Consider the following 12736-nt stretch of genomic DNA (forward strand, 5'->3'; position numbering starts at 1 on the left):
TAGCAAAGCATACCCTATGAAAATTTCTCTTTGACGTAATTTCTCTGTGGAAAGACACCTTTTCTCAATGCATTCATCAGAGAGAAATAGTCAGACTCAAGACATATTTCTTTTGGGATGATGAAGGAAACTCCATTTAAAGTTGAGGTGTTGATAGGTAACAAATAACTTGCTGTGCATATATCTCAGTCTTGCAAAATGTTTGCCAGATTTTTAAACTGTGGAAAAGCTGTCAAAGGCAGCCTGAGCCCTTCACATCTTCTCCAGCCGTTATCATTGGTTAGAATGAGTCTTGCATTTGACTCATATCAGCAGTAGTAGCCTCATAGCATGGAGATGTGCATTTTCATGTAACAGCAACAAAAAGAGAAATGGTTACATCTTTAAAAAGTGTCATCTCATCGATTTGACATTCCATGTGAGGCTGTTTGGCCAGACACGGTGGTGTTTCTGTGATTCAGTGGGATCATCTCTGAACACCCATCCATTTAATGGTAGTTATCAGGTGAATGATCATGGGCAAGTTAGTAAGTCTCCATTTCTATGTCCAAAAAAAAGGAAAACGTAACACCTCACAGGGTTTTTGGGAGAACTAAGGGAGCAATGCATGAAGAACTCTTAACACCTCACTTGGCACATTATAAATCCCTCCACCCAAGTGTCCGCTTTTATCTCTTTGTTGTATCATTATTGATGGTGGTATTATCTATGTTACTCAGTAGTACAGTAGTACAGGTGGTGGAAAACCCATTATGGCTACAGTCCAGACATACAGTTCCCAGGTGTCTTTAGAAATGGGCTGACTTTAAGACGAGTAGAGAACTCCCTGAGTTTGCTTTGTTTTATTTTTGCCACTCCCGCCTCCCCCCCCAAAAAACCTTTTGATTTCATGTAGACTCAGACAGCATCATTTTTGAAGCAAGAAAATAATGTGGATATTTACCCATAACTGTAATACAGTGAAGTTAGCAGTTTTGATAATGATGTTAAGCTTTTTTGTTTCATTTAATGCCTGCAAAATTATCCTGTCTACGGCTCCCTGAGGCCCTTCCCGTGCAGTGTGTTCTGTAATCATATTTACTGATCCAATAAACATCCATCTCTTATTGTAATAAACTCACTTTGCGAGCAGCCTCATTAATGTGCTGAAATAATGTACCCAGGGGTATTTCTGATGATTTCATCGTAGCTCTGAAATTAGTTGCCCCGATGGCTCTGTTGGTGGGGAAGCTGCCGCTGCAGCTCCCTGACTGTCTCCTGCGGCGGCTTGCGCATCATGGGGGCTCACGGCACAGGGCTTCCCGTAACGGTGGTTTAGGGCATCGAAGTCCTACCGAGTAAAACTTTATACAGTCTTAGACGGTTTTAATCATGGATCTGTCTCTTTGAATAAATGAGCCATTAGTTAGTTTATAAAATGAAGACTTTACCTAATGGAACATACGCTAAATGTCTAGATAACAAAGCCATCACTATGTTTAACCGATTTTAAATGGAGAATTTTTTCTTTCTCCAGTTGTAAAAATTGTCTGATTTGATAAGTTTGTACTGTTATGGGCGGTGTTTAAATTTTAATGGCTTTACAGTTTTATTTAAAATATATCCGTTCTTGGAATGGAAATAATCACTTTTAGGGATAAATGTGTTATCTTCTATTCTTTTTCCTTTGGGGTACATCTCCTACTTCAAACCTATATTATTTAGATATGAGCTCTTCAGAAAGGGATTAATATGGAGAGGACTTCATGTATTTTTCAACATCCTGGATTCAGTAACCAGTAATTTTAATGACTTCTGTATAATTCTCTAATACATTTTTGAAACTTATAACCAAACAGTAACATTTCCGAGTTTCTTTGTTCATTATTTGACGGTCATAAGAAATCATGATAGGCTGTTACTGGAGCTGTAAAGGCAGCCTCAGCCCTCACATGTCTCCAGCCATCATCACTGGTCGTAGCAAGTCTTGCATTCGACTTATTTGACTAGTCAGTCCCTGAGAGTCACGCAGAGAGTACTCAGGAAATTTCCCCTTTAAGAATTTTAGGGGTAAGGAAGGCAGATTTATTTCATATATTTGAATTACAGAAGGTGCCATAAGCACGTTATAAGAATTCAAACAATTTAGAAGTGATTAAAGTAAAACTAAAGTCCCTCCGCCCGGTACCATGGCACCACCGCCCAGTGTAACCAGGGTCACGTTTGACACGTGTCCTTGCATTCTTTTCGCTCTGCTTACCATCACGGGCACTCGTATCAGTGATTTTCTTTATTTCTAAAAATAGTACCATAGCATAAGTATTTTATAGTTTTTCTTTTTGCTTATTTCAGTATTCTAGACATCTTTCTCAGTCAGTACTTACACTGGTCTCATTCTTTTTAATAGCTGCATAGTATTTCATAATATCAACCTACAGCTATTCGATTTAAACATTTCCTCGCGGATGGCCATTCAGATTGTTTCCGCTTAATGCTATTATAAGCATGATACAGTAGACGTCTTCGTATGGTTTTAGGTACTTCTGCATTTCCTTTGAGTAGATAAATACCCAGAAGTGAGGTGGCTAGATTAAAAGGTGCTTTTAAATAATAAATATTAATTATCATGTGTAACTTCCCAGAAGATTTTAGCAGTTTACATTCTAATTAAAGGTAGATAAATATGTTTGCTTTTCTCCATCTTCACCAGCACTGTATCTTCTGAGTCTAAAAATTTTTTTTGTTCATTTGACAGGTAAAGATGATATCATTACTGTTTTAATTTTCATTCTGTGGCTATAGCATTAGGAAGAGAAAAAGAAATATAGCCACCCAAATGTGAAATAGGTATAACATTAAGCCATTAACTTTGGAAATATAGAGAAGTAGATGATTTTATAGAAAATTATAAACTACCAATACTGGTATCAGAATAGATAGAAAAATCAAACTTCAGCAGTTAAAATTTGGTCATCTAATGATGTAAGACTCTCGCCCTCTTTGTGTAAATAAGAATTTACAAGGTCTAATTTGTTTTTACCACAAGCAGATGGGAAAGGGGATATGCCAAGCCAACAAATCTTACAAGAATACCATGTAGAAATTCAAAGATGTCAATATAAGTATCATCACCAAAGCAAACATTGTTAAAATAGCTAATCAGAATTATTTGTTTTAAAAGCTAAACATTGATGGCCCAGGACACAGTCACCCTCTCTGCCTTATAGATGTCTACTACTTTATTAGAAGTGACATTTTCAAGGACGATTTTGTGCTACAAAATGGAATCTGCTTTTCTGCAGCTGCAGGGAAAGAAGTAATGTTCTCCTTTTTTTGATCCTGCTAAGATTTCTTTCACAAGCAGTTAGAAGGGCTGCCAGTTTACAGGGTAAACACTAGAATTCCATTAGCTACTATCAAGAAAAAAAGCTTGTAATATGAAAAAGATATCAGGCAACGGAATTGTCATCATGCGATATTTTGCACCTACAAAATCTATCATTAAAATATTGCAGGCCTAAGTGGTTTTACATGTGAGTTCTAAACTTTCAAAGAATAGACAACTACTATGCTATTTAAATAATTCAGAGTATAGAAAAAGTTAGAAAGCTTCGTGATTCATTTTCATAAAACTATAGTAAATCTAATGTCATAACCCACTTTGAAATAATACAGAGCAACCAAAGATCACTTTTATTTATGAATATGGGTAAGAAAATTGCAAAAACAAATAGTCAAATCTAGCAGTATATTAAAGGACCGATATAACCAAATAGGATTTGATCCAGGAACTCAAGAGTAGTTCAGGCACTACAAAAGTATAATTTCATATTTTAAGAAATTGAGGGAGAATAAAAACGCCATAATAATCAATGCTAAAAATTCAACTGGTCATTCTTCATTTTTTAAAACTCCATGTACGATAGAGTGAATCTTCTTAACATATAGGAAGTTAATTCCTAGAATTTAATAGTAAACATTTAAAATAAACACTGAAAACATTTTTGTTAAAATAATAATAGCCAACAGTGATGGAAGGGGTATTATATATAATGCTATAAGATAAGAAAAATAAATATTAAGTATAAATATGATTATTTCAGTTGATAAGATTTTTGTACCTAGGGAAAAAACATCGAAATAAAAATGCATAGACATTCAAAAGCAAATTTCAGTAAGATGGTGGCATATAATACATGTAAGCCAATAGCTTTTATTTGTGCTGACATTAATCTGATAGAAATAGAAATGGGGGAAAATCTCTTTATAGAAATAACTAAAACCATCCCCCTAAAAAGGCCAAAAATAAATGTAACAAATGCAAATCATGATGATAAGTATAGAATATTTTGAAAGACATAAAATATGACCTAAATGAATTGGAGAGAGATGCCAGGGGCTTCCAGGTAGTAAGACAAAAATATGAATTCTTCTCAAATTAATGTAAGGTTTAAAGTAATTTTTACTATTATTCTAGCCACGCTTTTTTAGTTTATTAAAATGATCCTGCGGAGTAAGTGTGAGATCTCCCAAGAGAATCTTGAGCAGGAAGGCCTCTCTTCACTCTTTTTCTCACACTTGTCTCCTGTCTCTCACAAAATGCCTCTGAAGGAAAAGTACAGGAAGTCAAAAAGGAATAACCTTCTAGTGATGAAGAGAAAGGGGAGATGGCCGTCAGTAGCAGATTAAGATTCCAACATATTTCTGGAGGACAGAAGGAAACCCGTGGACGGGTTTAACAGGGCAGAGGAAGCCTGGCCCCAAACACCCTGGCTGGTGCTGGCGAGGCAATGGAGTTGGCCTGGCAATGGAGTTGGCCTTGCCTCTGTGAAACCCCACGGCACCTCTGGCCTCGGCGGAGGAGATGTACACAGGGTATTTTCAGAAGTCTGGACAAAGAATGGCTCCGCCATTTGATCCCTCTTCCGCTCTTCTCCTGTTTTCACGTGCAGAAGACCAAGTAGCCTAATATGACACCCCAAAATGATGTCAGAACTTTTCTCTAAAGAAACTGAAGCTGAGAAGAAATCAGTAAGCCCAGAGTAGAGCCTTACTGAATTTTCCGAGAAAGGTAGAGAAAGAACTGATGGTGAGGCTTCCTCTACAGAGACAGTTTCCAAACTCCGCACCCAAGGCATCACGCTGAGCGACCACCCTCCCACAGGTGAGCTCCAGCTTCTCGCTTTCAGCGATGTCTGTACTTGGGGCATCCAGCTGTGTCTCTTTAGCCACGATCTGTCCTCTGAACTCCATGCTCTTATATCCATTAGCTGTAATATTGCCACAAGAATATCTAAGCCATTGGTAATTCAATCAGTGAAGGATGCTCTTACATTTTTGAAGACTCTGTCATCTCGCCCTCCTCGCCAACCTCATTGCCCAGCCTCCTCTTGCCCTTTCGCTCCGGTCATACTGCCTCACTGCCTAGAAGGGGTCTTGGGCCACACAATACGGCACTTGGACTGTCTTCTGAATGCAATGAGAAGTCACTGGAGGTTTTAAGCAGGAGAGTAACATGATCTGATTAAGGATTTTTTAGATAATCACTATGGCTCCCGTATGGAAAATAGATTGTAAGGTGTACAATTGAAGCATAGTGGAACATTTGATTATTTCTTGTGTGGCTGTCTTGAACATCCATCTCTCATCCAGTGGCAACAGATTCCACCTGAATGTCTAAAGCAGAGAGACAGAGAAGAGCTGAAAGTGACATATGATCAGGTCAAAGCTTTGACACAAAACCCAGTATCTTAGCAGTCAGTGTTGACACAAATATTTATTCTCTATGGTTCCTGCAACTTTGCTGCTTCAATAGAATTGCTTAAATCTCTTTCTGTATTGACTGGTTATGATTTTTTAAATGAGCTATGTTTTTCTCATTCTTTAGTTATTGACCAGGAAAATGTGAAGTTCATTATGAAAGTTAGTCAGGGCAGTACAGGAAGTTCAGAAATCAAGGCCTGTTTGACCTACCAATGACTTTCAACTTTTCATTTTTTTAAAAAAACCCTAGTACTCCGGTCTGTGAACTGTAGACTTACAACTAAATCAATAATGGTAGCGGCAGGTTTTCTTCCCTCTAAATTTCCACATTTAGGAGTGTAATGTGTCTGGGGGCGGAGGGGGGCGCATGGTCAGTGAAACTATAGAGGATCTTTACTTCTCAAGGAAAAGGGGGCAGGGTGTCAAGGCTGTGGGCAACAGCATTTCCTTGGGCGTTGTCATCTGGAATTGCTGCCATTCATCAGCTTAATGATAGTTTCTGCTGCTTCTTCAGCTGATTTGGGCAGGAGTGATATATTAAAATGCAGAGGAACAAGAATTGATGGCCTAATGTGAATTCTTGTTAAAGATGTCCTAACAACACAGAGAGAGTCTCTTCTCAAGGTGCTTTTAGATTGCATACATAAAAAGAGGAGAGAACATTGTATTATGAAGTAGTAGTTTTTTTCTTTTCTTGGTTAATATAGTCTCTTCTCTGACAATAAATATCCCCATATAATTTTTGACAAAACACTGTGCCAGGCGATATTTTTAAAATAGAATATAAAACGAGAGAGATTTTGAAATGCATTGCATTGTGTAGCTTGTGTAAACAGAAATAAACACAGTAGAAATGTGATTTTAAATTGTTTTAAGACAGTTTTTAAAATTCAGATCTAAGTTTACTTTGAGATATTTCCAAGTCGTATGTGTGTATATATATGTGTGTGTTTATTATCTCTTCCACAAAGCATTGGAGTTGGCTAATAAGAATGTTTGCAATAAAGTTAGGGTTGACAGATAAAATACAAGATGCCAAATGAACACACTTAGACTAAAAAAGATTTATTGTTTATCTGAAATTCCAACTAAATTGGGTGTTTCTTTTTTTCAAGTCTGGCAATCCTAAATAAAGTAGAAAACGTGAATAAAAACAATGAAGATAAGTTTCTATACACATACGAAGTCTAATGTAATTGCGAAAGTTGGGCCATGGTTTTGGCCTTGAGTTCTGATTACTGGACAAAAGTGGAAATGTAATCATTTAGAAGGCGTGCATCGCCCAGAAAGTGGGGCCTGGTGAGGGGAGATGTTTCTTGGGAGAAAGATACATTTTCTAGTTTTGGGGTATGAAAGAATACTTTTTCCTGAGTCTCCAGTAAAGGGACACTTTGTGATAGGGATGGTGGTGTTAATAGCTACTGTTTAGTGAACGTCTTATGAACTAGACAACGTCTTTCAAAGAAAAGATCTTTAATTTAGATGAAGTCCATTTCACCTTTTTTTTTTCCTTTTGTAAATTATACTTTTTTAGTTATATTTAAGAAATCTATCTCTTACCCAGGGTCAAAAGAGTCTTGCCTTATATTTTCTCTTAGAAGTTTTATAGTTTCAGGTTTTATATTTCAGTCTGTTGAGTTAAAAAAAAAAAAAAAAAAGGAACGAAATGAGTTTCAGAGATTCCTAAAGAATTTTTTTTTTGTTACGTGTGAATGTTCTGTCGTGATGCTGAGCCACTTTGGAGTTGATCTGCGTTATCCACCGTTTTGAGTTAATTTTGGTACATGGTGAAAGGTATGGATTGAAGTTGATGTTTTTGCATATTGTTTGAGCGCCACTTGTTGAAAATGTTTACTCAACTGCATTGCCATTGCCCCTTTGTCCAAAATGAGTTGACTGTATTTCTGCGGGTTTATTTATGGACTCTCTATTCTGTTGCAGTAACTCATGCGTCTAACTTTATGCTAATACCATACTGTTTTGGTTACTTTAGTTTATATTAAGTCTGAAATCAGGTAAGGTTAGTCTTTCAACTTATTTCCTTTTTCAGATTTATTTTGGCTAGCCTATGTCCTTTCCATTTTCATATGACAAGCATCAGCTTGTCAGTTTCTACCAAAAGAACGAAAACAAAAACATGAACCTACTGGGATTTTGATTGCAATTGCATTGAATTTGTAGATTAATTTTGGGAGAATTGGCATTTTAACAAAATCGAGTCTTCTGACTCATAAAAAAGGTATATCCTGTCATTTATTTGTATCCCCTTTAAATTCTCTCAGCAATATTTCATATCTTTAGTGTACAGGTCTTTCATCATTTATCAGATTAATCCCTAAGTGTTTCAGTTGTTTAGATGTTATTGTACGTGGTATTTATTTTAATTCCAATTTCTGAATTACTTATAAAATTCAATTGATTTTGTATGTTGCTCTTGAATCCTGTAACTTTGTGAGACTCATTGATGGGCCCCAGTAGTTCGTAAATTCCATTGGATTCTCTCCATAGAGGATCATGGAAATAAGCACTTATGTCTGTCTTCTTTTGCAATCTGGACACCCCCCTTTTTTTGGGCCGATCTGCACCGGCGAGACCTGCCCCCCATTCAGTGCTGCATGAAGTGATGAGAGCAGACATCCCTGTCTGTCCGCCTGATCTCAGGGTGAGGCATTCAGTCTCTGACATGACTTTTACCAGGAAGTTTCTTTCTCCTCCTAGTTCACTGAGTTTTTGTTAGAAATAGGTGTTTAATATTGTTAAATATTTTTTTTTTATTGAGACGATCGTATCTTTTTTTTTTTTTAGTTATTAATATGGCTCTGTGGGTTGACTGCATTTCTCAAAAAAAGAAGTGTTGCAGCTCTAACTCCTCCCCCCACCTCCGTAGATGGCCTGATTTGGAAACTGGTTCATTGTAGACGAAATTTGTTAGGATGAGGTGGCACTGGAGCAGCACGGGCTCCCTAACCCAGAGCGACTGGTGTCCTAATAAGGGGACCACTTGAAGAGACACACACAGGAGAACACAATGCGAAGACAGGGGCAGAGACTGGCGTTCTGCCGTCACACGCTAAGGAACATCGGGTGCCCAGACCACGGGAGAGGCAGGGAAGGCTCCACCGAGGCGGGCTTCGGAAGGAGCAGGGCTCTGCCACTACCATGACCTCTGACGTCCAGCCTCTGGAACTGTTAGAGAATAAATTGCTGTTGTTTGTGCCACCCCATTCATGGTGATTTATTACAGCGACCCAAGGAAATTAATACTGGGAGTAAAAGAGATCACTGTTATTGGAAATAGAAAACAAATGTTCAAGTAACCCATAGGAAGGTTTAAAAAGAAAAAGAAGCAGAAGAACAAGAAACAGAGGAAACAGAAGACAAATAGTAAAATTGCACGATAGACTTAAACCCTGGCATCTTAATATTTACCTTAACTGTAAATGATTTAAATGCACCGATTTAAAAAAAAAAAAAGGTGGCTAGAGTAGATAACAAAACATGAGGGAGAGCGTTGGCTTTTGCTATAAAAGGCATCTTTAGGATGGGACTGTTCTGTATCTTGAGGTGATGGATGTCACCAAATCTACTCATGTGATAAAATTGGACAGAACTAAATGCACATGGATGTGTGCACACACACACACACATACACGAATACGTGTAAAAGCAGTAAAATCTGAATAAGGCCAATGGGTTATTCAATGTGAGTTTTCTGGTTGTGATATTATACTACAGTTATGCAGAAGGTTTCCATGGGGGAAACTGCGCGAAGTATGTCTGGGATCTCTCTGTATTGTTTCGTACGACTGCATATGAACCTACACATATCTCAAAAGATTAATTCACATGCAAAAAAAATGAAGTTCAACCCCCTACTCAAACCATATATAAAACTTAAAATGAATCAAAGACCTAAACATAAAAGCTAAAACTATAAAATTTTTAGAAGGAAAAATAAATGGAAGAGCTAAAACTATAAAAATTCTTAGAAGAACGTAAATCTCAGGACCTTGGAATAGGCAGCGGTTTCCTAGGTATGACACCAAAATCACAAAAAATTAAAAAGAAGATGAACCTTTATCAAAATAAAAAATACCTTATGCTTCAAAGGACACAATTAAGAAAGTGAGAAGACAACCCACAGAATGGGAAATCATTTTTGAAAAGCATATATGCTAAGGGGCTTGTATTTAAAATATATAAAGAATATTTAGACTTTATTATAAAAAGATGACCCATTTAAAAAAAATGAGAAAGGATCTGAACAGACATTGCTCCAGAAAAGATATACGGATGGACACTAAGTACATGAAAAGATACTCAACATCATTAGCCACCAGAGGATTGCAAATCAGAACCACAGAGAGTTACCACCGTGCACCCACTGGGATGGCTGCAATTAAAAAGACGGATAATAACAAGTGTTGGTGAGCATATGGGGAAACTGGATCCCTCATGCACTGCTGGTGCTAATGGCAGCTTTGAAAAACAGTCTGGCAGTTCCTCACAAGGTTAAACATAGACTTATGTGACCCAACATTTCCATTTCTAAGTACATACCCAAGAGAGACAAAAACATGTGTGCACAGAAACTTCTATACAGATGTTCATAGCAGTACTGCCAAAAAGTGGAAACAACCAACAAATAAACAACCCGTGATATATCCATACAATGGGATATTATTAGGCAATAAAAAGAAATGACGTACTGATACATGCTACAGCGTGGATGAACCTGAAAGCACTGTACTAAGCCTGAGAAGCCAGTCACAGAGGATCATATTTTGAATGATTTCATGTATCTGAAATGTCCAGAATAGGCAGATACAGAGGGACCGAAAGCTGATTAGCTCCGGGGAGGGACTGGGAGAGAGGAGGAGGAGGAGGTGATGGCAAGGTGACTGCTAAAGGGTACAGGTTTCTTTCTAGAGTGATGAAAAAAAATCTAGAATTGATTGTGGTGATGGTTGTGCAACTCTCAATATACTAAAAACCATTGCATTGTGTGTGTCAAATGGTGACTTTTATGGCATAGGAATTACCTCTCAGTAAAGCTATTATAAACATAATAAAACTTTAAAAACTAAAAAGGTTGAAATGCTTGTGGTATTAGATTATACCTTTAAATACGTACAGAAACAATGCTTTCTCACCTGTTTAGTCAGTAATGATTTGGACACAGACAAGTTGAAAGTGTTTCTTAATATCTTCTAGGAAATGGATTTTTCCTAAAACAAGTTAATAGTAAGCAAGAATGTAAGGGAATGCCTCTGAAAAATCAGATTGTTTTCACACCCTAGACACACACACACACACACACACACACACAGACACGTATGAATATATGCATATATGACATGTGCTATTCCTCTGCTCGTTACCAGCCATTCTTGACCATGGATTAATGCAGGAGTCCTCAACCCCCAGGCTGCAGACTGATACCAGTCTGTGACCTGTTAGGAACCAGGCTGCACAGCAGGAGGAGAGGGGCTGGTGAGTGAGCGCAGCTTCATCTGTATCTGCAGCCGCTCCCCAGCGCTAGCATCACCGCCTCAGCTCCACCTCAGATCATCGGGCATTAGATTCTCGCAGGAGCACTGGTACCTGGTTGGGGACGACTGGATTAATAGACTGAAGGACTTTCTCCTGGTTTTGTGCTATTAGCTTTCTTTGAGTCACTATGCGTTTTGGAAGAGATCCATTCAGAAAATGATTTAATTAGTCAGACTTGTTACGCAGATGGACATTTTCCCTAGTAAGCCAAATTTACTAGGGTTCCTGAGCAATACCAGCGCCATCTTTGATGGAGCTTACGTAGCCCTATTTGTTAATTTTCAGCTCCCTAATGAGGATCCCGAAGTTTTTGAAGTTTCATCCAAGTGTCTGTCTATACTGGTTCAGCTCTATGGAGGAGAAAACCCAGAGAGCCTGTCTCCCGAAAATGCGGAGAACTTTGCTGATTTACTGACATTCAAGGAGGACCCGAAGGAGCAGAAGCTTCTGTTGAGGATTCTCAGAAGAATGGTGAGTCCACCCAGAAACCTGGGCTGGGGTGGGTGGCTTCAGTGGCAGCCAGTGGACAGGGGGCAGTCGTTCACTTCAACCTCATTTCAGTAAAATAACTCATTACCTTTCCCATCATCACCTATCGTTAACGCGTAACAGATTCTGTCCATTAATCATATCTTTTCTGAACTATTGGGGAGCTAGAGGACATTGTGCCCCTCACCCCTTAAAACCTAAGTGTGTATTTCTAAACAAAATCAATGTTCTCTTAACTACTCCAATCAAAATCAGGAAATTTAACAGTGATACAATTCTTTTACTGACCTGCCATCCATATTCCAATTCTGTCAACTGTCCCAATAATGTCCCTTATAGCTTGTTTTTCTGGTATTGGATCTAGTCCAGGATCACGTATTTTAGTAGACCGATGTCTTTAATCTGGAATCTTCCTGTAACCTTTCTTTGTTTTTCATCACAGTTTTGGAGAATATAGGCTGGGTATTTTGTGGAATCACCCTCAATTTGTATCTATCTGATGTTGTCTGACAATCAGATTCAGGAAAACTCCAGGACGGATATTGTGTCTTTTTCAGTCCATCACATCTAGAGACTCGTGACTTTTTGCCCCTTGCTGGTGATATTAATTTTGATCATTTCATTAAATCAGTGTGTAGTTATTACTTTTAAATTTGTGATAGTTGCAAAATGGAGATTTTCTAATCTCAGCACTTCTAACTCCCAGCATTCTACCATAAGGAAAAACTTTCCCCTTTTGTCCCATTTATTTGTACAAAATATGTATAGTTGATGTTGATTTGAAGGTACTTTTGAAGACAGACTTGTTTTCTTTTTACAGTAAATCTTATTCTGCTGGTTTCGAAGGCCGTTGTTTGCAGTAGCTGTTGTTGAAGTAAATGAAAGAGTGGAGGTCCCATTAGTCTGGGCCGTGTTCTGGCTCGTCAGTCTCTCTGCTTCTACACACCGTTAT

At 38.0% G+C, this 12736-nt stretch overlaps 1 protein-coding gene across 1 annotated transcript in view; it reads left to right on the forward strand.

Annotated features, from left to right (window-relative positions):
* ULK4 (unc-51 like kinase 4) overlaps window positions 1–12736 on the forward strand; it is a 406030-nt gene that overhangs the window by 289014 nt on the left and 104280 nt on the right. Inside the window, exon 33 of the mRNA XM_023529030.1 lies at window positions 11581–11766. Within this exon, the coding sequence (XP_023384798.1) occupies window positions 11581–11766 (186 nt within the window). The remainder of the gene's footprint in view (window positions 1–11580; window positions 11767–12736) is intronic.

Source organism: Pteropus vampyrus, unplaced genomic scaffold (assembly GCF_000151845.1).
Source record: "Pteropus vampyrus isolate Shadow unplaced genomic scaffold, Pvam_2.0 Scaffold35, whole genome shotgun sequence".
Lineage (NCBI taxonomy): Eukaryota > Metazoa > Chordata > Mammalia > Chiroptera > Pteropodidae > Pteropus > Pteropus vampyrus.